Source organism: Oncorhynchus gorbuscha, unplaced genomic scaffold (genome assembly GCF_021184085.1).
Source record: "Oncorhynchus gorbuscha isolate QuinsamMale2020 ecotype Even-year unplaced genomic scaffold, OgorEven_v1.0 Un_scaffold_3479, whole genome shotgun sequence".
Taxonomy (NCBI): Eukaryota; Metazoa; Chordata; class Actinopteri; order Salmoniformes; family Salmonidae; genus Oncorhynchus; species Oncorhynchus gorbuscha.
In genome coordinates, this window is record NW_025747703.1 from 18,357 (window position 1) to 44,224 (window position 25,868).

The 25,868-nt window shown below is 44.8% G+C and overlaps 1 protein-coding gene across 1 annotated transcript; it reads right to left on the reverse strand.

The window, feature by feature from the left end:
• Positions 1 to 1,432: 1,432 nt before the first annotated feature.
• Positions 1,433 to 25,868, reverse strand: LOC124027693 (CUB and sushi domain-containing protein 3-like; the record flags this gene model as incomplete). Its single annotated transcript, XM_046340060.1, has 10 exons — positions 1,433 to 2,381; positions 3,006 to 3,144; positions 3,812 to 3,899; positions 7,035 to 7,147; positions 7,896 to 8,054; positions 8,990 to 9,055; positions 11,898 to 12,077; positions 18,234 to 18,345; positions 23,167 to 23,240; positions 25,695 to 25,868. Coding segments are annotated over 10 exons (1,265 nt in total), but the record flags the coding sequence as incomplete, so codon positions are not given.

Here is a 25,868-nt window from a genome sequence, read left to right on the forward strand (position 1 = left end):
GAAGAACAGCCGAAGAAGCCCTATGGAGCCTTTTCATTCTAAGACTGTACTGTTACAGGAAAAACAAGCACCCATTTATTCCAGTCAACATCCATGGGACAGACACAGAGCAACATCTACAGTATGTGTAGTAACTCAGACTCATTGGCTAGAGGATACACACCTATCTCAACCCCTCTCCCCCCTCCTCCAAAACAAAATAACTCAACTCAGAAAAAAGGAAATTCATGTTCTCTCCATCACACAAAGAAAATCCTGTACTTTGATGATAACATTTCTCCTTAAATTCTCAGTCAGGGTAGACACATAAGTCCTTAAGTTCTGAGTCAGGGTAAACACATGATACATCCTTCAGTTCTCAGTCAGGGTAAACACACGATACATCCTTCAGTTCTCAGTCAGGGTAGACACACGATACATCCTTCAGTTCTCAGTCAGGGTAGACACACGATACATCCTTCAGTTCTCAGTCAGGGTAGACACACGATACATCCTTCAGTTCTCAGTCAGGGTAAACACATGATACATCCAATCTTAAGTATAATGGGCGTTAGAGTGCATCCAGTACATTGATATTACATACACTGACAGTATTCAAAGAACGAGACAGCCCTTCTGGTTTCCCTGTCTCTCTCTCTCTCTCTCTGACATCACACAGTGTGGGTAAACAACGAGACAGCAGATCACTTTGATCGACTCACGCCGAGAGGAACTTTTATGGATCAAATTAGATTCGCTTTAGCCAACATCCGCGGAGCTGATGTTTTGTCGTGACGGAGGTGGAAGTGCTTTGGAGCTGTCAAATCCAGAAGCGGCTCCCGGCAGTACACCTTGTCATTGGCTGCACAGAGTCTCATCAAGAGACATCCAAATCAGTCTTGTTTACAAGTTTGAACACTGACATGTGAGATATAATCTACACCTCAATAAAGGCTGATAGAAATCCTCATTATTGGTTATTTTTTGATGATTTTTTATCATTTTCAAAATAACCTACACTTTCAAGGTCAGAATTTCTAACGCGAGTTGAGGGGGGGGTGTAGCTTCGAGGACAATGATCACGAGAACAGCTGCTCGGCGATTTGACAGCTCCAACGCAGATCCAACCTCCGACATCGCTAAAACATCAGCTACGTGGGTGTCTGGTATCGCAGGATAATGTTTGATCTGATTGAGGCCTTAAGTCTGAGACACGTTCTTAAATCAGATCCAGGGGAATTAAACCGAGCCATGCAGAGAGGGTGGATATATACTACTACTACTACTACTACTACTACTACTACTACTACTACTACTACGACTACTGGGGTGGGGGGGAACTAGCAGACAGACCTGGGTTCAAGTAAGATTTGATACATTTGTATTGTATTGTTGTGATCAGACGAATGAGTCAACTCTATATGTTTTTTAAAATATGTCCTGTAACATCAAATCAATCGATCGAATACATTTAAAATATTTTACAGTATTTGGGATTTATTGAGCTTACTTGTCGCAATTGAACCAAATAGAATAATCGCAAAAGGACCAACCCACTCCACCCCTCTGGGGCAGACTAGAGCAAAAGGCTAAAGGAATTTGAATAGTATTTGAACCCAGGTCTGATAACTTCCATCCGGAAAAGACTAGGGTTCCATTTGGTTGCCTTAACGAAGCTCCATTGTTTGCGTTGACTGTTGCCTTAACGACGCTCCATTGTTTGCGTTGACTGTTGCCTTAACGACGCTCCATTGTTTGCGTTGACTGTTGCCTTAACGACGCTCCATTGTTTGCGTTGACTGGAGCGTAAACAACTCTTGTGTACCAACATGTCGGGAACAGCATTATTCACATAGCATCACTCTCAGAGTGCAGTTAGGAATAACTTCACCCATCAGGTGAAGATGTATTTGAAAAAGAAGACCGTCTCATTCTGCTTGCTGACTCACCCCGTCCATCATCCACAACACGCACAACTGTTGTTCCTGAAGGTGTGCTTTGCCTTCCTGTTTCCCGAGGCTGTGCTGTGCCGTCTTCAGAAACTTGTTGCAGAGAGATATTATAAAAGACAAGACATCCATTTTTTTTTTTTTTACCAAAAGAACTCTCGGGCAATTCGGTTCGTCAGACAGCATCAATAAACCACAGTACAGTGTAGCATCAAACCAGTGATGCATTTCTGAACAAGCTTTTCCTGTTCGGCAAAAGCATCGTCAAACCCCGGTGCGTTTGGCACACATCTTCAAACCACAGTGCATACGGTGTTGAGGTTGGGGTCGAAGCGAACCACTTTCCCCTCCGCAGACTTGGTGTTGGTGTCGTACATGGGGTTCTCATATGTCGCCTGGCCGTTGCTGTTCTCGTGGACTGAACAGCCGGTGTACTGGGTCTGATCCGTTTTCCTACAATATAGAGTACACACACAGTACACACACACATCTGTCAATGAGACGATACCACTTCATCAATCTACTGTACAGCTTCTGTTTTAAAGCATCAACCACTTCTCAAATGTCAGGAACTTCTCTACGAACAATATGAACAGGAAGTGGTCCTGTGTGGCTTCCTGTACACTCACTGCACTGTGTGGCTTCCTGTACACTCACTGCACTGTGTGGCTTCCTGTACACTCACTGCACTGTGTGGATTCCTGTACACTCACTGCACTGTGTGGATTCCTGTACACTCACTGCACTGTGTGGCTTCCTGTACACTCACTGCACTGTGTGGCTTCCTGTACACTCACTGCACTGTGTGGATTCCTGTACACTCACTGCACTGTGTGGCTTCCTGTACACTCACTGCACTGTGTGGCTTCCTGTACACTCACTGCACTGTGTGGATTCCTGTACACTCACTGCTCAGTGTGGCTTCCTGTACACTCACTGCTCAGTGTGCAGTGGGAGAGAAGCCTCTGTCTAAGTGGCGTGTATTATTATTATCGGGTTACCGAAGCTACGTACCATTGCCGAAACTACGTACCGTTACCGTTGCCGAAGCTACGTACCGTTGCCGAAGCTACTTACCGTTGTTTGTAGAGATAGAATCCCAGGCCTGCCAACACGAGGCCAAAGAAAGGTACCAGGATGGCTATGACCATAGAGCTGCTTTTGGAGACATGGGGAGGACCTGCAGTGGTGATGTTGATCTCTCTCACCTTCATACCTACATGGGGAACAATCCAGGAGCAGGAGGAGGAGGAGGAGGAGCAGGAGGAGGAAGAGGAAGAGGAAGAGGAGGAGGAGGAGGAAGAAGAGGAAGAGGAAGAGGAGGAAGAAGAGGGAAGAGGAGGAAGAAGAGGAAGAGGAGGAAGAGGAAGATGGGGAGGAAGAGGAAGATGAATTGGAAGAGGAGGAGGAGGAGGAGGACGAACAGGAGGAATAGGAAGAGGAGGACGACACAATGTTGGTGGTTACAATTGTCAAATGTGTAATTGTTGTGATAAGATTGAGTAGTTCTAAATCCTACCTACCTAGTCTCTGCAGCCCGAACTGTCCATAGTCTTTCCCCTGCAGACAGAAGCCTTGTTCTAAATCCTACCTACCTAGTCTCTGCAGCCCGAACTGTCCATAGTCTTTCCCCTGCAGACAGAAGCCTTGTTCTAAATCCTACCTACCTAGTCTCTGCAGCCCGAACTGTCCATAGTCTTTCCCCTGCAGACAGAAGCCTTGTTCTAAATCCTACCTACCTAGTCTCTGCAGCCCGAACTGTCCATAGTCTTTCCCCTGCAGACAGAAGCCTTGTTCTAAATCCTACCTACCTAGTCTCTGCAGCCCGAACTGTCCATAGTCTTTCCCCTGCAGACAGAAGCCTTGTTCTAAATCCTACCTACCTAGTCTCTGCAGCCCGAACTGTCCATAGTCTTTCCCCTGTATGAAGCCTTGGAATACATAACTGCCCCCGTCAGGTTCAGCTGAGACCTTTCACAGGAGATAAAAGAAAAACAGTGAACTTCTCCTTTGTTCAGACATGTAAAACCCATCTCGTTGAAATGACTGAGTTACTGATGTCTTCTGTCAATAACTCCTTATGAGCGGTCTGTCTGCCACACAGTACTACCATGTTTCTGTCTGTCTGCCGTACAGTCCTTCCATGTTACTGTCTGTCTGCCGTACAGTACTACCATGTTACTGTCTGTCTGCCGTACAGTACTACCATGTTTCTGTCTGTCTGCCGTCCAGTCCTACCATGTTACTGTCTGTCTGCCGTGCAGTCCTACCATGTTACTGTCTGTCTGCCGTGCAGTCCTACCATGTTACTGTCTGTCTGTCGTTCAGTCCTATCATGTTACTGTCTGTCTGCCGTACAGTCCTACCATGTTACTGTCTGTCTGCCATCCAGTCCTACCATGTTACTGTCTGTCTGCCGTGCAGTCCTACCATGTTACTGTCTGTCTGCCGTGCAGTCCTACCATGTTACTGTCTGTCTGTCGTTCAGTCCTACCATGTTACTGTCTGTCTGCCGTGCAGTCCTACCATGTTACTGTCTGTCTGCCGTTCAGTCCTACTATGTTACTGTCTGTCTGCTGTTCAGTCCTACCATGTTACTGTCTGTCTGTCTGCCGTGCAGTCCTACCATGTCACTGTCTGTCTGCCGTGCAGTCCTACCATGTTACTGTCTGTCTGTCTGCCGTTCAGTCCTACCATGTTACTGTCTGTCTGTCTGCCGTGCAGTCCTACCATGTTACTGTCTGTCTGCCGTTCAGTCCTACCATGTTTCTGGCCTTTAAAGTTCTCAGTACTGTAGAGGAGTTGGTTAATAGTCCAATTCGACAGCCAGTTCTTCTGGATGTTTAACATATAGTCAAAGCAGCAAAGTTACGGAAGCCAAGAGACGCACTAAACATAGTCAATATACTAACTGTTCAATACATCACAGAGAGTTGAATCATATAAACAGTCAATATACGAACTGTTCCATACATCACAGAGAGTTGAATCATATAAACAGTCAATATACATCACAGAGAGTTGAATCATATAAACAGTCAATATACGAACTGTTCAATACATCACAGAGAGTTGAATCATATAAACAGTCAATATACATCACAGAGAGTTGAATCATATAAACAGTCAATATACGAACTGTTCAATACATCACAGAGAGTTGAATCATATAAACAGTCAATATACGAACTGTTCAATACATCACAGAGAGTTGAATCATATAAACAGTCAATATACATCACAGAGAGTTGAATCATATAAACACAGTCAATATACTAACTGTTCAATACATCACAGAGAGTTGAATCATATAAACACAGTCAATATACTAACTGTTCAATACATCACAGAGAGTTGAATCATATAAACAGTCAATATACGAACTGTTCAATACATCACAGAGAGTTGAATCATATAAACAGTCAATATACGAACTGTTCAATACATCACAGAGAGTTGAATCATATAAACAGTCAATATACATCACAGAGAGTTGAATCATATAAACACAGTCAATATACTAACTGTTCAATACATCACAGAGAGTTGAATCATATAAACAGTCAATATACATCACAGAGAGTTGAATCATATAAACACAGTCAATATACTAACTGTTCAATACATCACAGAGAGTTGAATCATATAAACAGTCAATATACATCACAGAGAGTTGAATCATATAAACAGTCAATATACGAACTGTTCAATACATCACAGAAAGTTGAATCATATAAACAGTCAATATACTAACTGTTCCATACATCACAGAGAGTTGAATCATATAAACAGTCAATATACTAACTGTTCCATACATCACAGAGAGTTGAATCATAGAAACAGTCAATATACATCACAGAGAGTTGAATCATATAAACAGTCAATATACATCACAGAGAGATGAATCATATAAACAGTCAATATAAATCACAGAGAGTTGAATCATATAAACAGTCAATATACATCACAGAGAGTTGAATCATATAAACAGTCAATATAAATCACAGAGAGTTGAATCATATAAACAGTCAATATACTAACTGTTCAATACATCACAGAGAGTTGAATCATATAAACACAGTCAATATACATCACAGAGAGTTGAATCATATAAACAGTCAATATACATCACAGAGAGTTGAATCATATAAACACAGTCAATATACATCACAGAGAGTTGAATCATATAAACACAGTCAATATACATCACAGAGAGTTGAATCATATAAACAGAGTTGTCAATATACATCACAGAGAGTTGAATCATATAAACAGTCAATATACTAACTGTTCCATACATCACAGAGAGTTGAATCATAGAAACAGTCAATATACATCACAGAGAGTTGAATCATATAAACAGTCAATATACATCACAGAGAGATGAATCATATAAACAGTCAATATAAATCACAGAGAGTTGAATCATATAAACAGTCAATATACATCACAGAGAGTTGAATCATATAAACAGTCAATATAAATCACAGAGAGTTGAATCATATAAACAGTCAATATACAGAGAGTTAACTGTTCAATACATCACAGAGAGTTGAATCATATAAACACAGTCAATATACATCACAGAGAGTTGAATCATATAAACAGTCAATATACATCACAGAGAGTTGAATCATATAAACACAGTCAATATACATCACAGAGAGTTGAATCATATAAACACAGTCAATATACATCACAGAGAGTTGAATCATATAAACAGTCAATATACATCACAGAGAGTTGAATCATATAAACACAGTCAATATACATCACAGAGAGTTGAATCATATAAACACAGTCAATATACATCACAGAGAGTTGAATCATATAAACAGTCAATATACATCACAGAGAGTTGAATCATATAAACACAGTCAATATACATCACAGAGAGTTGAATCATATAAACACAGTCAATATACATCACAGAGAGTTGAATCATAGAACCAATTTGCAACATCAGATTTGTTGAATCAATTGTTTTTGTAAACGTTACCATAGTGGCAACAGAGACTCCTGTGTTAGAAAGTAACACACAGTGAAGGTCTTCCACAGTTATACTACAGTCCACAGCCTGACTCTAGGGTATCCCAGGGTACTTACAAAACCATCCATAGCCCAGGTCTCCTCGGTAACCCGGCTATACGTGCTGTGGGCCAGGGCTTTCATGTGGTACAGCAGGAGCATTAACCTGGCCTCGTGGTTCTTATACACTCCTAGAGGAGAAGAGAGGAGAGGAGAGGGAAGGGAAGGGAAGGGAAGGGAAGGGAAGGGGAGGGGAGGGGAGGGGAGGGGAGAGGGGAGAGGAGAGGAGAGGGGGAGGGAGGAGAGGAGAGGAGAGGGAAGGGAGAGGAGAGGAGAGGGAGGGAAGGGAAGGGGATAGGAGGGGAGGAGGGGACGGGAGGGTAGGGAGGGGAGAGATAGGAAGGGAAGGGGATATGAGAGGAGGGGACGGGATAAGAGAGGGAAGGGAAGGAGGGAGATAGGAGAGGAGGGGAGGGGATAAGAGAGGGAAGGGAAGGAGGGAGATAGGAGAGGAGAGGAGGGGAGGGGATAAGAGAGGGAAGGGAAGGGAAGGAGGGAGATAGGAGAGGAGAGGAGGGGAGGGGATAAGAGAGGGAAGGGAAGGAGGGAGATAGGAGAGGAGAGTCGAGGAGGGGATAAGAGAGGGAAAGGAAGGGAGGGAGATAGAGAGAGGGAGGGAAAAGGAGAGGAGAGGGAAGGGAAGGGGGAGAGGAGTCAGCACAAATTACAATAGACCTCTTTTCAACCAATTAGATTTCTGCCAGTAAACTGATGAATATGGTGAGACACAACCACAACATGCATGTAACAACAACAACAACAACAACAACAACAACAGCAACAATAAAAACAACAACAACATTAACAAAAACAACAACAGCAACATCAACAACAACAACAACTAAAAGCAGGAAAAGGTGACATGATAAACGAACGTACCAGAGAGCAGGAATTCCACGTTGCTGTGGTTTAGCGTGGCGTTCACTATTCCCGTGCTGCTATTAAAACGAGTGACGGTCAAAGACATCGGATGTTTCTGACCCTTGTAATCATAGGAGCCTCTCCAGATGAAGTGAGGGGCGAAGACGTCATCGGGGACTGGAATACAGGACGTTAAACACAGACCTCAGCAATACAGATCATTCATTACGTAGCGCCATATAAAACATTAGGATTGATTTAGTTCATTTGTTGTTGTTTTTTCCCTCTTCCATTTATTGTGTCATGGAAAGAACAGGTGTTCTTCATGCTTCATCTACTCAGTATGGATAACTACCATAAGTGGCTATGGAACAATCCCCTTTGTAAAGTTACTGTATTCTTCTTATCATGTAAATGTACTGTATTCTTCTTATCATGTAAAGTTACTGTATTCTTCTTATCATGTAAAGTTACTGTATTCTTCTTATCATGTAAATGTACTGTATTCTTATCATGTAAAGTTACTGTATTCTTATCATGTAAATGTACTGTATTCTTATCATGTAAAGTTACTGTATTCTTCTTATCATGTAAATGTACTGTATTCTTATCATGTAAATGTACTGTATTCTTATCATGTAAAGTTACTGTATTCTTCTTATCATGTAAATGTACTGTATTCTTATCATGTAAAGTTACTGTATTCTTCTTATCATGTAAATGTACTGTATTCTTATCATGTAAAGTTACTGTATTCTTCTTATCATGTAAATGTACTGTATTCTTATCATGTAAAGTTACTGTATTCTTCTTACCATGTAAAGTTACTGTATTCTTCTTATCATGTAAATGTACTGTATTCTTCTTATCATGTAAAGTTACTGTATTCTTCTTATCATGTAAAGTTACTGTATTCTTCTTACCATGTACATTTACTGTATTCTTCTTATCATGTAATTTTACTGTATTCTTCTTATCATGTAAAGTTACTGTATTCTTCTTACCATGTACATTTACTGTATTCTTCTTATCATGTAAATTTACTGTATTCTTCTTATCATGTAAAGTTACTGTATTCTTCTTATCATGTAAATGTACTGTATTCTTCTTACCTTGTATGTTGGGGCTTGGCGTTCCCTGTAAGGTTGCGGTAGGTTTCTCCGTCTGTTTGGAGCCCACTGGAAAGAAACATAGAATTATGTATCTCACAAATCGGCGCTGTTTCAGAGCACAGCAGAAACACCCTCGGGATGTTATCAAAAATAAACACTTTCATGACTGTGTTGCTAACACAGTAGCTCTCTGTAATGTTGCAGAGCCTGCAAGGAAGATACATACTGTGTGTGTGTGTACCATGTACATTTATGTGTGTGTGTTGTGTGTGTGTGTGTGTGTGTGTGTGTGTGTGTGTGTGTGTGTGTGTGTGTGTGTGTGTGTGTGTGTGTGTGTGTGTGTGTGTGTGTGTGTGTGTGGGTGCACATTTTACATCAGCTCTCAGAGAATAGAGTTTCTAACGCAACACAACATGACAGTTACTGAGATACAACGGCACCGCTGAAAATATGTAGACGCTTCTTCCAGGTGCTGTTTATGGCAGGAAGACATTCTTCCAGGTGCTGTTTATTTCAGGAAGAGATTCTTTCCAGGTGCTGTTTATGGCAGGAAGAGATTCCTTCAGGTGCTGTTTATGGCAGGAAGAGATTCTTCCAGGTGCTGTTTATTTCAGGAAGAGATTCTTTCCAGGTGCTGTTTATGGCAGGAAGAGATTATTCCAGGTTCTGTTTATGGCAGGAAGAGATTCTTTCCAGGTGCTGTTTATGGCAGGAAGAGATTCTTTCCAGGTGCTGTTTATGGCAGGAAGAGATTCTTTCCAGGTGCTGTTTCCAGGTGCAGCAGGAAGAGATTCTTTCCAGGTGCTGTTTACGGCAGGAAGAGATTCTTTCCAGGTGCTGTTTACGGCAGGAAGAGATTCTTTCCAGGTGCTGTTTACGGCAGGAAGAGATTATTCCAGGTTCTGTTTATGGCAGGAAGAGATTCTTTCCAGGTGCTGTTTATGGCAGGAAGAGATTCTTCCAGGTGCTGTTTATGGCAGGAAGAGATTATTCCAGGTGCTGTTTATGGCAGGAAGATATTCTTTCCAGGTGCTGTTTATGGCAGGAAGAGATTCCTTCAGGTGCTGTTTATGGCAGGAAGAGAGTCTTTCCAGGTGCTGTTTATGGCAGGAAGAGATTCCTTCAGGTGCTGTTAATGGCAGGAAGAGATTATTCCAGGTTCTGTTTATGGCAGGACGAGATTCTTTCCAGGTGCTGTTTATGGCAGGAAGAGATTCTTCCAGGTGCTGTTTATGGCAGGAAGAGATTATTCCAGGTGCTGTTTATGGCAGGAAGATATTCTTTCCAGGTGCTGTTTATGGCAGGAAGAGATTCCTTCAGGTGCTGTTTATGGCAGGAAGAGAGTCTTTCCAGGTGCTGTTTATGGCAGGAAGAGCTTCCTTCAGGTGCTGTTTATGGCAGGAAGAGATTCTTTCCAGGTGCTGTTTATGGCAGGAAGAGATTCTTTCCAGGTGCTGTTTACGGCAGGAAGAGATTCTTCCATGCCCAGCCATAACCAGCTTTCTACAGTACTTCTGTCCCAGCCATAACCAACTTTCTACAGTACTTCTGTCCCAGCCATAACCAACTTTCTACAGTACTTCTGTCCCAGCCATAACCAGCTTTCTACAGTACTTCTGTCCCAGCCATAACCAGCTTTCTACAGTACTTCTGTCCCAGCCATAACCAGCTTTCTACAGTACTTCTGTCCCAACCATAACCAGCTTTCTACAGTACTTCTGTCCAGACATAACCAGCTTTCTACAGTACTTCTGTCCCAGCCATAACCAGCTTTCTACAGTACTTCTGTCCCAACCATAACCAGCTTTCTACAGTACTTCTGTCCCAGCCATAACCAGCTTTCTACAGTACTTCTGTCCCAACCATAACCAGCTTTCTACAGTACTTCTGTCCAGACATAACCAGCTTTCTACAGTACTTCTGCCCAGACATAACCAGCTTTCTACAGTACTTCTGCCCAGACATAACCAGCTTTCTACAGTACTTCTGCCCAGACATAACCAGCTTTCTACAGTACTTCTGCCCAGACATAACCAGCTTTCTACAATACTTCTGTCCCAACCATAACCAGCTTTCTACAGTACTTCTGTCCCAACCATAACCAGCTTTCTACAGTACTTCTGTCCAGACATAACCAGCTTTCTACAGTACTTCTGTCCCAGCCATAACCAGCTTTCTACAGTACTTCTGTCCCAACCATAACCAGCTTTCTACAGTACTTCTGTCCAGACATAACCAGCTTTCTACAGTACTTCTGCCCACTTTCTACAGTACTTCTGTCCCAACATAACCAGCTTTCTACAGTACTTCTGCCCAGACATAACCAGCTTTCTACAGTACTTCTGCCCAGACATAACCAGCTTTCTACAGTACTTCTGCCCAGACATAACCAGCTTTCTACAGTACTTCTGCCCAGACATAACCAGCTTTCTACAATACTTCTGTCCCAACCATAACCAGCTTTCTACAATACTTCTGCCCAGACATAACCAGCTTTCTACAATACTTCTGTCCAGACATAACCAGCTTTCTACAGTACTTCTGTCCCAACCATAACCAGCTTTCTACAGTACTTCTGTCCAGACATAACCAGCTTTCTACAATACTTCTGCCCAGACATAACCAGCTTTCTACAATACTTCTGTCCAGACATAACCAGCTTTCTACAATACTTCTGTCCCAACCATAACCAGCTTTCTACAATACTTCTGCCCAGACATAACCAGCTTTCTACAATACTTCTGTCCAGACATAACCAGCTTTCTACAGTACTTCTACACTTATTTGTCACATTTAGATATCTATTGTTTGTTCTCATCACTGGCATTGTATCTCAGTATCTGTCAAGTTGTGTTGGAAACATATATCAATATTATAGTATAAAACCAGATAGACTTCATTTCCCTACCTCTGCAGATGGGGACCTTACCGGTCCAGCTCCCATCAGACCTGCAGACCCTGTGTTCTGACCCCCCGGACAGGATGAAGCCAGGCTGGCAGGAGTAGAGCAGGGTGTAGCCATACGGAGCCAGCTCCATCCCAACCACGTCTGCATTGGGAGGGGACTTGGGCTGCTTACACGAATGGGCTGCAGAGAGAACACACACACACACGGAGAGTTAATCAGGGACGTGAACAGGGAAACATATTACAGAGGCTTGTGAAAGTATTTACCCCCCTTGGAATTTTCCCTATTTTGTTGCCTTACAACTTGGAATTAATTATTTATTTTTTTGGGGTGGGGGGGACAAACAAGAAATAACACTAGAAAACAGAAAACTTGAATGTGTATAATTATTCACCCCCTCAAAGTCAATACTTTGTAGAGACACCTTGTGCAGCAATTACAGCTGCAAGTCTCTTGGGGTATGTCTCTATAAGTTTGGCACATCTATTCACTGGGATGTTTGCCCATTCTTTAAGGCAAAACTGTTTCAGCTCCATCAAGTTGGATGGGTTCCGCTGGTGTACAGCAATCTTTAAGTCATACCGCAGATTCTCAATTGGATTGAGGTGTGGGCTTTGACTAGATCATTCCAAGACATTTAAATGTTTCCCCTTAAACCATTCGAGCGTTGCTTTAGCAGTATGCTTAGGGTCATTGTCCTGCTGGAAGGTGAACCTCCGTCTCAGTCTCAAATTGGTGAAAGACTGAAACAGGTTTCCCTCCAGAATTTCCCTGTATTTAGCGCCATCCATCATTCCTTCAATTCTGACCAGTTTCCCAGTTCCTGCCGATGAAAAACATCCCCACAACATGATGCTGCCACCACCATGCTTCACTGTGGGGATGATGTTCTCGGGGAAATGAGAGGTGTTGGGTTTGCACCAGAAATAGCATTTTCCTTGATGGCCAAAAAGCTAAATTTTAGTCTCATCTGACCAGAGTACCTTCTTTCCATATGTCTGGGGAGTCTCCCACATGCCTTTTGGCGAACACCAAACGTGTTTTCTTATTTTCTTCTTTAAGCTTATTTTTTTATCCTATGGACAGATATTCCAATCTCCGCTGTGGAGCTTTTCAGCTCCTTCAGTATTATCTTTGATCTCTTTGGTGCCTCTCTGATTAATGCCATCTTTGCCTGCTCCGTGATGTTTGGTAGGTGGCCCTCTCTCTTGGCAGGTTTGTTGTGATGACACAATCTTTCCATTTTTTTTAAATAATTGATTTAACGGTGCGCTGTGGGGATGTTCAAAGTTTCAGATATTTTTTCATAACCCAACCGTGGTCTGTACTTCTCCACTACTTTGTCCCTGACCTGTTTGGAGAGCTCCTTGGTCTTCATGGTGCCGTTTGCTTGGTGGTGCCCCTTGCTTAGTGGTGTTGCAGACTCTTGGGCCTTTCAGAACAGGTGTGTATTTACTGTCATGTGACACTTAGATTGCACACAGGTGGACTTTATTTAACTAATTATGTGACTTCTGAAGGTAATTGGTTGCACCAGATCTTGTTTAAGGGCTTCTTAGTAAAGGGGGTGAATACATATGCACACACCAATTTTCAGTTTAAAAAAAATATTTTTTATTTTTTAAAATAGGTTATTTTTTCTAGTTCACTTCACCAATTTTGTGTCTGTCCATTACATTAAATCCAAATAAAACATCTATTTAAATTACAGGTTGTATTGCAACAAAATAGGGAAAACACCAAGGGGGATGAACACTTTTGCAAGGCCCTGTAGGTCAACACCAGGGATGGGCAAGGCCCTGTAGGTCAACACCAGGGATGGGCAAGGCCCTGTAGGTCAACACCAGGGATGGGCAAGGCGCTGTAGGTCAACACCAGGGATGGGCAAGGCCCTGTAGGTCAACACCAGGGATGGGCAAGGCCCTGTAGGTCAACACCAGGGATGGGCAAGGCGCTGTAGGTCAACACCAGGGATGGGCAAGGCCCTGTAGGTCAACACCAGAGATGGGCAAGGCCCTGTAGGTCAACAACAGGGATGGGCAAGGCCCTGTAGGTCAACACCAGGGATGGGCAAGGCCCTGTAGGTCAACACCAGGGATGGGCAAGGCCCTGTAGGTCAACACCAGGGATGGGCAAGGCCCTGTAGGTCAACACCAGGGATGGGCAAGGCGCTGTAGGTCAACACCAGGGATGGGCAAGGCCCTGTAGGTCAACACCAGGGATGGGCAAGGCCCTGTAGGTCAACACCAGGGATGGGCAAGGCGCTGTAGGTCAACACCAGGGATGGGCAAGGCGCTGTAGGTCGAGTTGAAGATATCCTGAATCTACTAAACTAATGAGTTGAAGATATCATGAATCTACTAAACTAATGAGTTGAAGATATCCTGAATCTACTAAACTAATGAGTTGAAGATATCCTGAATCTACTAAACTAATGAGTTGAAGGTATCCTGAATCTACTAAACTAATAAGTTGAAGATATCCTGAATCTACTAAACTAATGAGTTGAAGATATCCTGAATCTACTAAACTAATGAGTTGAAGATATCCTGAATCTACTAAACTAATGAGTTGAAGATATCCTGAATCTACTAAACTAATGAGTTGAAGATATCCTGAATCTACTAAACTAATGAGTTGAAGATATCCTGAATCTACTAAACTAATGTGTTGAAGATATCCTGAATCTACTAAACTAATGAGTTGAAGCTATCCTGAATCTACTAAACTAATGAGTTGAAGACATGAGTTCATGACAGAGTCACAGCAGTGAATTGGCCCTTCATGTTGTGTTAGTGACAGAGTCACAGCAGTGAATTGGCCCTTCATGTTGTGTTAGTGACAGAGTCACAGCAGTGAATTGGCCCTTCATGTTGTGTTAGTGACAGAGTCACAGCAGTGAATTGGCCCTTCATGTTGTGTTAGTGACAGAGTCACAGCAGTGAATTGGCCCTTCATGATTTAGTGACATTAACTCTAATAGGAAATAGGGAGGATGGAAGGGCTGTGTTCTGCTCCATCACAGAGAGAAGATGGAGGAGGGAATGAGGGAGGAGGAGGAGAGGGCTGTGTTCTGCTCAATCACAGAGAGAAGATGGAGGAGGGAATGAGGGAGGAGGAGAGAGGGAGGAGGAGGGAGAAAGACAGAGCTGGTCCAGACCAAGGACTGACTTTGTGATTTTAATATGATGCTGAGAGGAGATGAAATGAGAGGCTATGGCTGTCTTCAGCTGCAGGACGGCTCCCACACAGACATGAGTAAGAGTTGTACGTTAGGGAGGTGGAGGGAGGACCAGACAGGACAGGAGCAGACAGGACAGGAGCACACAGGACCAGACAGGACAGGACCAGACAGGACAGGAGAACACAGGACCAGACAGGACAGGAGCAGACAGGACAGGAGCAGACAGGACAGGAGCAGACAGGACAGGACCAGACAGGACAGGAGCAGACAGGACAGGAACAGACAGGACAGGACCAGACAGGACAGGACCCGACAGGACCAGACAGGACAGGACCAGACAAGACCAGACAGGACAGGAGCACACAGGACCAGACAGGACAGGAGCACACAGGACCAGACAGGACAGGAGCACACAGGACCAGACAGGACAGGAGCAGCCAGGACAGGACCAGACAGGACAGGACCAGACAGGACAGGAGCAGCCAGGACAGGACCAGACAGGACAGGACCCGACAGGACCAGACAGGACAGGACCAGACAAGACCAGACAGGACAGGAGCACACAGGACCAGACAGGACAGGAGCACACAGGACCAGACAGGACAGGAGCACACAGGACCAGACAGGACAGGAGCAGCCAGGACAGGACCAGACAGGACAGGACCAGACAGGACAGGAGCAGCCAGGACAGGACCAGACAGGACAGGACCAGACAGGACAGGACCAGACAGGACAGGACCAGACAGGACAGGAGCACACAGGACCAGACAGGACAGGAGCAGCCAGGACAGGACCAGACAGGACAGGACCAGACAGGACAGGAGCAGCCAGGACAGGAGCAGCCAGGACAGGACCAGACAGGACAGGACCAGACAGGACAGGACCAGACAAGACAGGAGCAGCCAGGACAGGACCAGACAGGACAGGACCAGACAGGACAGGAGCAGACAGGACAGGACCAGACAGGACAGGAGCAGCCAGGACAGGACCAGACAGGACAGGAGCAGCCAGGACAGGACCAGACATGACAGGACCAGACAGGACAGGAGCAGCCAGGACAGGACCAGACAGGACAGGAGAAGCCAGGACAGGACCAGACAGGACAGGAGCCGACAGGACAGGAGCCGACAGGACAGGACCAGACAGGACCAGACAGGACAGGACCAGACAGGACAGGAGCAGCCAGGACAGGACCCGACAGGACCAGACAGGACAGGACCAGACAGGACAGGACCCGACAGGACCAGACAGGACAGGACCAGACAGGACAGGACCAGACAGGACAGGAGCAGCCAGGACAGGAGCAGCCAGGACAGGACCAGACAGGACAGGACCAGCCAGGACAGGAGCAGCCAGGACAGGACCACACCACATGGCAGTGCAGTAGACAGATCAGCCAGACCACTGAGATACTGTACATGAATAACCACACAGACACACCATTGGGGTACGGAGGATACAGACGTTGTATTAGCGAACGGAGCATTTTTCCCATCAAAGGGTAATTCCAATGGGACTTCTGTCTCGGGGAGTAGTTATGATAATAGTGATTATGAAATATCATTTTCATCAGCAATAAATCATAATCCTATGCAAATGTGTACAGTAGTAATGTTTCCTTTTAATGTCGGATGAATCAGTGTAAATAGCAGGCACTTATCACTCTTAAAATACTAATGTTGAATACATCAGTCGTGTGATGTGGCGTGTCCCAGAGGAAAAGCCCGTCTGGCTTCGGGAAACTGACAGCGATTGGCCAGGCAACATTCTGCACACTTCACAGGGAAACTGACAGCGATTGGCCAGGCAACATTCTACACACTTCATAGGGAAACTGATTGCGATTGGCCCGGCAACATTCTACACACTTCACAGGGGAACTGACAGCGATTGGCCAGGCAACATTCTACACACTTCACAGGGGAACTGACAGTGATTGGCCAGGCAACATTCTACACACTTCACAGGGGAACTGACAGCGATTGGCCAGGCAACATTCTACACACTTCATAGGGGAACTGACAGCGATTGGCCAGGCAACATTCTACACACTTCAGGCTACACTACACATCAGTAACCATGTCAACAACACTTCGCTGGCAGACACACTCATAATGGTATGGTGTTGATTGCAGAGCGGAGCAGGAGATGTGAAGTGGAGAGGGAGGACGGAGAAGAGAGGAGAGAGGATAGAGGACTGAGGAAGAGGAGAGAGGATAGAGGATAGAGGACTGAGGAAGAGGAGAGGTTGTGAGAGCAGAGAGAGGACTGAGGAAGAGGAGAGAAGAGAGAGGAAAGAGCAAAGAGAGGGAAGAGCAGAGAGAGGAGAGAGGAGAGAGGACTGCAGAAGAGGAGAGAGGAGGGGGAACTGAGGAATAGGAGAGGGGAGAGAGGAGAGGGGATAGGAAGAGGAGAGAGGAGGGGGAACTGAGGAATAGGAGAGGGGAGAGAGGAGAGAGGACTGCAGAAGAGGAGAGAGGAGGGGGAACTGAGGAATAGGAGAGGGGAGAGAGGAGAGGGGATAGGAAGAGGAGAGAGGAGGGGGAACTGAGGAATAGGAGAGGGGAGAGAGGAGAGGGGACTGAGGAAGAGGAGAGGGGACTGAAGAATAAGAGAGTGGAGAGAGGAGAGGAGAGGTGGAGGGAGAAGAGAGATAGACAAGAAGAGGTCAGGAGAGGAAGATGACAGAGGAAGAGATAAGGAGAGGGGACTGAGGAAGAGGAGAGAGGCTAGAGGAGAGGAAGATGACAGAGGAAGAGATAAGGAGAGGGGACTGAGGAAGAGGAGAGAGGCTAGAGGAGAGGAAGATGACAGAGGAAGAGATAAGGAGAGGGGACTGAGGAAGAGGAGAGAGGCTAGAGGAGAGGAAGATGACAGAGGAAGAGATAAGGAGAGGGGACTGAGGAAGAGGAGAGAGGCTAGAGGAGAGGAAGATGACAGAGGAAGAGATAAGGAGAGGGGACTGAGGAAGAGGAGAGAGGCTAGAGGAGAGGAAGATGACAGAGGAAGAGATAAGGAGAGGGGACTGAGGAAGAGGAGAGAGGCTAGAGGAGAGGAAGATGACAGAGGAAGAGATGAGGAGAGGGGACTGAGGAAGAGGAGAGAGGCTAGAGGAGAGGAAGATGACAGAGGAAGAGATGAGGAGAGCTCACGGATGCATGTTGGCTGAGATCCGCTCCAGGTGAGGTCAGACAGGCAGAGTCGGGTGGTGGAACCCTGGAGTAGGTGGCCCTGCTGGCACTGGAACTCCACCTTACTGCCCACCTGGTTCAGAGAGACAGACATACAGATATTACTAAACTCCACCTTACTGCCCACCTGGTTCAGACAGACAGACAGACAGACAGACATTACTAAACTCCTTACTGCCCACCTGGTTCAGAGAGACAGACATTACTAAACTCCTTACTGCCCACCTGGTTCAGAGAGACAGACATTACTAAACCCCACATTACTGCCCACCTGGTTCAGAGAGACAGACATTACTAAACCCCTTACTGCCCACCTGGTTCAGAGAGACAGACAGACATTACTAAACCCCTTACTGCCCAGCTGGTTCAGAGAGACAGAGAGACATTACTAAACTCCACCTTACTGCCCCCCTGGTTCAGAGAGACAGACATTACTAAACCCCACATTACTGCCCACCTGGTTCAGAGAGACAGACATTACTAAACTCCACCTTACTGCCCAACTGGTTCAGAGAGACAGACATTACTAAACTCCTTACTGCCCATCTGGTTCAGAGAGACAGACATTACTAAACTCCACCTTACTGCCCACCTGGTTCAGAGAGACAGACATTACTAAACTCCACCTTACTGCCCACCTGGTTCAGAGAGACAGACAGACATTACTAAACCCCTTACTGCCCACCTGGTTCAGAGAGACAGACAGACATTACTAAACCCCTTACTGCCCAACTGGTTCAGAGAGACAGACATTACTAAACTCCTTACTGCCCACCTGGTTCAGAGAGACAGACATTACTAAACTCCACCTTACTGCCCACCTGGTTCAGAGAGACAGACATTACTAAACTCCACCTTACTGCCCACCTGGTTCAGAGAGACAGACATTACTAAACTCCTTACTGCCCATCTGGTTCAGAGAGACAGACATTACTAAACTCCACCTTACTGCCCACCTGGTTCAGAGAGACAGACATTACTAAACTCCACCTTACTGCCCACCTGGTTCAGAGAGACAGACAGACATTACTAAACCCCTTACTGCCCACCTGGTTCAGAGAGACAGACAGACATTACTAAACCCCTTACTGCCCAACTGGTTCAGAGAGACAGACATTACTAAACTCCTTACTGCCCACCTGGTTCAGAGAGACAGACATTACTAAACTCCACCTTACTGCCCACCTGGTTCAGAGAGACAGACATTACTAAACTCCACCTTACTGCCCACCTGGTTCAGAGAGACAGACATTACTAAACCCCTTATTGCCCACCTGGTTCAGAGAGACAGACATTACTAAACCCCTTATTGCCCACCTGGTTCAGAGAGACAGACATTACTAAACCCCTTATTGCCCACCTGGTTCAGAGAGACAGACATTACTAAACCCCTTACTGCCCAGCTGGTTCAGAGAGATAGACAGACATTACTAAACTCCACCTTACTGCCCCCCTGGTTCAGACAGACAGACAGACATTACTAAACTCCTTACTGCCCACCTGGTTCAGAGAGACAGACATTACTAAACCCCACATTACTGCCCACCTGGTTCAGAGAGACAGACATTACTAAACTCCACCTTACTGCCCACCTGGTTCAGAGAGACAGACATTACTAAACCCCTTATTGCCCACCTGGTTCAGAGAGACAGACATTACTAAACCCCTTATTGCCCACCTGGTTCAGAGAGACAGACATTACTAAACTCCACCTTACTGCCCACCAATCATGGCCGGTTGTGATACAGCCTGGAATCGAACCAGGGTCTGTAGTGACGCCTCTAGGACTGAGATGCAGTGCCTTAGACCGCTGAACCAGAGTCTGTACTGACGCCTCTAGCACTGAGATGCAGTGCCTTAGACCGCTGCGCCACTCAGGAGCCCCCGAATACTTTTAGGATGAGTCCAGTTAAGTCTAATTAACCTCAAAGACAGTTAAGTCTAATTAACCTCAAAGACAGTCTTTAGCAAATTGCATCACTATTGGAAATGTGTGTAAAGCATATTTGTGTGAGAGTGAGAGACATACAGAGAGAGAGAGAGAGAGAGAGACAGAGACAGAGACAGAGACAGAGACAGAGACAGAGACAGAGACAGAGACAGAGACAGAGAGAAACAGAGAGGCAGAAAGACAGAGAGAGAGAGAGAGAGACAGAGAGAGAGACAGAGAGAGAGACAGAGACAGAGAGACAGAGAGAGAGACAGAGAGACAGAGAGAGAGAGAGAGAGAGACAGAGAGACAGAGACAGAGAGAGAGAGACAGAGAGAGACACAGAGACAGAGAGAGACAGAGGGAGAGAGAGAGAGAGAGAGAGACAGAGAGAGAGACAGAGAGAGACAGAGAGAGACAGAGAGAGACAGAGAGAGAGAGAGAGAGAGAGAGAGACAGAGAGAGACAGAGAGAGACAGAGAGAGACAGAGAGAGACAGAGAGAGAGAGAGAGAGACAGAGAGAGAGACAGAGAGAGAGAGAGAGAGACAGAGAGAGAGACAGAGAGAGACAGAGAGAGACAGAGAGAGACAGAGAGAGAGAGAGAGAGAGAGAGAGAGAGAGAGAGAGAGAGAGAGAGAGAGAGAGAGAGAGACAGAGAGAGAGACAGAGAGACTGCCTTGCCTTGCGCCAATATAACATCATCCAACAGAATACAAGATGATTCCAATCCAGACACATTTAGATCTTCCAGCTGGTGGGTTGGACTGTGGTTTCACATATCATCACATCTCCATACAGTTTCAGTACAGTCAGTTCACACACGCTCCCAGTCCAACATCCTCAGAACCAGACACAACCTTAAACCAGTACTCTATCATCGTTGGTACAGTACAGTCAGTTCACACACGCTCCCAGTCCAACATCCCCAGAACCAGACACAACCTTAAATCAGTACTCTATCATCGTTGCTACAGTACAGTCAGTTCACACACGCTCCCAGTCCAACATCCTCAGAACCAGACACAACCTTAAACCAGTACTCTATCATCGTTGGTACAGTACAGTCAGTTCACACACGCTCCCAGTCCAACATCCTCAGAACCAGACACAACCTTAAACCAGTACTCTATCATCGTTGGTACAGTACAGTCAGTTCACACACGCTCCCAGTCCAACATCCCCAGAACCAGACACAACCTTAAACCAGTACTCTATCATCGTTGGTACAGTACAGTCAGTTCACACACGCTCCCAGTCCAACATCCTCAGAACCAGACACAACCTTAAATCAGTACTCTATCATCGTTGGTACAGTACAGTCAGTTCACACACGCTCCCAGTCCAACATCCTCAGAACCAGACACAACCTTAAATCAGTACTCTATCATCGTTGGTACAGTACAGTCAGTTCACACACGCTCCCAGTCCAACATCCTCAGAACCAGACACAACCTTAAACCAGTACTCTATCATCGTTGGTACAGTACAGTCAGTTCACACACGCTCCCAGTCCAACATCCCCAGAACCAGACACAACCTTAAATCAGTACTCTATCATCGTTGGTACAGTACAGTCCAGTTCACACACGCTCCCAGTCCAACATCCTCAGAACCAGACACAACCTTAAACCAGTACTCTATCATCGTTGGTACAGTACAGTCAGTTCACACACGCTCCCAGTCCAACATCCTCAGAACCAGACACAACCTTAAACCAGTACTCTATCATCGTTGGTACAGTACAGTCAGTTCACACACGCTCCCAGTCCAACATCCCCAGAACCAGACACAACCTTAAACCAGTACTCTATCATCGTTGGTACAGTACAGTCAGTTCACACACGCTCCCAGTCCAACATCCTCAGAACCAGACACAACCTTAAACCAGTACTCTATCATCGTTGGTACAGTACAGTCAGTTCACACACGCTCCCAGTCCAACATCCCCAGAACCAGACACAACCTTAAACCAGTACTCTATCATCGTTGGTACAGTACAGTCAGTTCACACACGCTCCCAGTCCAACATACTGTATCCTCAGAACCGGACAGTTTTAAACCTTAAACCAGTACTCTATCATCGTTGGTACAGTACAGTCTCAGTCCAACATACTGCACGCTCAGAACCAGACAGTTTTAAACCTTAAACCAGTACTCTATCATCGTTGGTACAGTACAGTCCCAGTCCAACATACTGTATCCTCAGAACCGGACATGACCTTAAACCAGTACTCTATCATCGTTGGTACAGTACAGTCTCAGTCCAACATACTGCACCCTCAGAACCAGACAGTTTTAAACCTTAAACCAGTACTCTATCATCGTTGGTACAGTACAGTCTCAGTCCAACATACTGCATCCTCAGAACCAGACACAACCTTAAACCAGTACTCTATCATCGTTGGTACAGTACAGTCTCAGTCCAACATACTGCATCCTCAGAACCAGACACAACCTTAAACCAGTACTCTATCATCGTTGGTACAGTACAGTCTCAGTCCAACATACTGCACCCTCAGAACCGGACACGACCTTAAACCAGTACTCTATCATCGTTGGTACAGTACAGTCTCAGTTCAACATACTGCACCCTCAGAACCGGACACGACCTTAAACCAGTACTCTATCATCGTTGGTACAGTACAGTCCCAGTCCAACATACTTCACCCTCAGAACCGGACATGACCTTAAACCAGTACTCTATCATCGTTGGTACAGTACAGTGTCAGTCCAACATACTGTACTGGGGTTCAAAATGGTCACCACTTTCTTTGGTAAAAAGCTGAGGGATTGGGTCTGGAGAAATGTAACCACTCTCAAATTCATAGACAAGAGCTGTGGATGCAAGGACTGACCATCTATGAGTTTTTTAAATGATAGTTTTAACCATGGGGGGGGGATGTACCCATCCCAGATTGCCACTTTAAAGGTATCGAGAAGGGAACAGTCCTTTCAACCGTACCTTGAACCCCAGGCTGATGTTCATGGAGCCGTGTTCAGGTGTTCCTGGGTTCTCACACGTCGTCCTGGATGGTTCTAGAAGGACATAGATCACAATCACCCTGGGTTACTATCATGAGTCTGTCATATCTACGGAAGCACACTTTGTAGAGTCTCTTATTAAACATATGGGGGGGGCCGATTCAGATCCGATTCAGACCCGATTCAGACCAGATTCAGACCCGATTCAGACCCGATTCAGACCCGATTCAGTCCCGATTCAGACCCAATTCAGACCCGATTTAAACCCGATTCAGACCCGATTCAGACCCAATTCAGACCCAATTCAGACCCGATTCAGACCAGATTTAGACCAGATTCAGACCAGATTCAGACCCGATTCAGACCCGATTCAGACCCGATTCAGTCCCGATTCAGACCAGATTCAGACCAGATTCAGACATGATTCAGACACGATTCATGCACACGTAAATGGTGTATTTGTACCTTGACTTAAATCCCTCATAATTGCACCTCTACGCGCGACGAAACGATCAATAAGGTCTTTTCTAAGTGGAACAGCATCTACGTTCTTTATTTTGATGTTTGGACAAGGGGATTGTAAATATACACTACCGATCAAAAGTTTGGGGTCACTTAGAAATGTTACCTATAGACTGTAGCTGTTACCTATAGACTGTAGCTGTTACCTATAGACTGTAGCTGTTACCTATAGACTGTAGCTGTTACCTATAGACTGTAGCTGTTACCTATAGACTGTAGCTATTACCTATAGACTGTATCTGTTACAGTATGATGTTACCAATAGACTGTAGCTGTTACAGTATGTTGTTACCTATAGACTGTAGCTGTTACAGTATGATGTTACCTATAGACTGTAGCTGTTACAGTATGATGTTACCTATAGACTGTAGCTGTTACCTATAGACTGTAGCTGTTACCTATAGACTGTAGCTGTTACCTATAGACTGTAGCTGTTACCTATAGACTGTAGCTGTTACCTATAGACTGTATCTGTTACAGTATGATGTTACCTGTAGACTGTAGCTGTTACAGTATGATGTTACCAATAGACTGTAGCTGTTACAGTATGTTGTTACCTATAGACTGTAGCTGTTACCTATAGACTGTAGCTGTTACCTATAGACTGTATCTGTTACAGTATGATGTTACCTATAGACTGTAGCTGTTACAGTATGATGTTACCTATAGACTGTAGCTGTTACAGTATGTTGTTACCTATAGACTGTAGCTGTTACAGTATGATTTTACCTATAGACTGTAGCTGTTACCTATAGACTGTAGCTGTTATAGTATGATGTTGTTACTTATAGACTGTAGCTGTTACAGTATGTTGTTACCTATAGACTGTAGCTGTTACAGTATGTTGTTACCTATAGACTGTAGCTGTTACAGTATGATGTTACCTATAGACTATAGCTGTTACAGTATGGTGTTGTTACCTATAGACTGTAGCTGTTACAGTATGATGTTACCTATAGACTGTAGCTGTTACAGTATGATGCTACCTATAGACTGTAGCTGTTATAGTATGATGTTGTTACCTATAGACTGTAGCTGTTACCTATAGACTGTAGCTGTTACAGTATGATGTTACCTATAGACTGTAGCTGTTACAGTATGATGTTACCTGTAGACTGTAGCTGTTACAGTATGTTGTTACCTGTAGACTGTAGCTGTTACAGTATGATGTTACCTGTAGACTGTAGCTGTTACAGTATGATGTTACCTGTAGACTGTAGCTGTTACAGTATGATGTTACCTATAGACTGTAGCTGTTACAGTATGATGTTACCTATAGACTGTAGCTGTTACCTATAGACTGTAGCTGTTATAGTATGATGTTGTTACCTATAGACTGTAGCTGTTACCTATAGGCTGTAGCTGTTACAGTATGTTGTTACCTATAGACTGTAGCTGTTACAGTATGTTGTTACCTATAGACTGTAGCTGTTACAGTATGATGTTACCTATAGACTGTAGCTGTTACCTATAGACTGTAGCTGTTACAGTATGTTGTTACCTATAGACTGTAGCTGTTACAGTATGATGTTACCTATAGATTGTAGCTGTTACAGTATGATGTTGTTACCTATAGACTGTAGCTGTTACAGTATGATGTTACCTATAGACTGTAGCTGTTACCTATAGACTGTAGCTGTTACAGTATGTTGTTACCTATAGACTGTAGCTGTTACAGTATGATGTTACCTATAGACTGTAGCTGTTACAGTATGTTGTTACCTATAGACTGTAGCTGTTACAGTATGATGTTACCTATAGATTGTAGCTGTTACAGTATGATGTTGTTACCTATAGACTGTAGCTGTTACAGTATGATGTTACCTATAGACTGTAGCTGTTACCTATAGACTGTAGCTGTTACAGTATGTTGTTACCTATAGACTGTAGCTGTTACAGTATGTTGTTACCTATAGACTGTAGCTGTTACAGTATGATGTTGATACCTATAGACTGTAGCTGTTACAGTATGATGTTGTTACCCACCTATGCATCGTGGCTGAGAGCCGCTCCAGGCGCTGTCGTCCTGACAGATGCGTGTAGTTGACCCCACCAGGACATAGGGGGCGCTACAGCTGAAGGTAACCTCTGACTTGTAGATTAAACTTCGTCCTTCTCTTTTCCCCTTGGCTGGGGTACCAGGGTCTCCACAGAACTTGG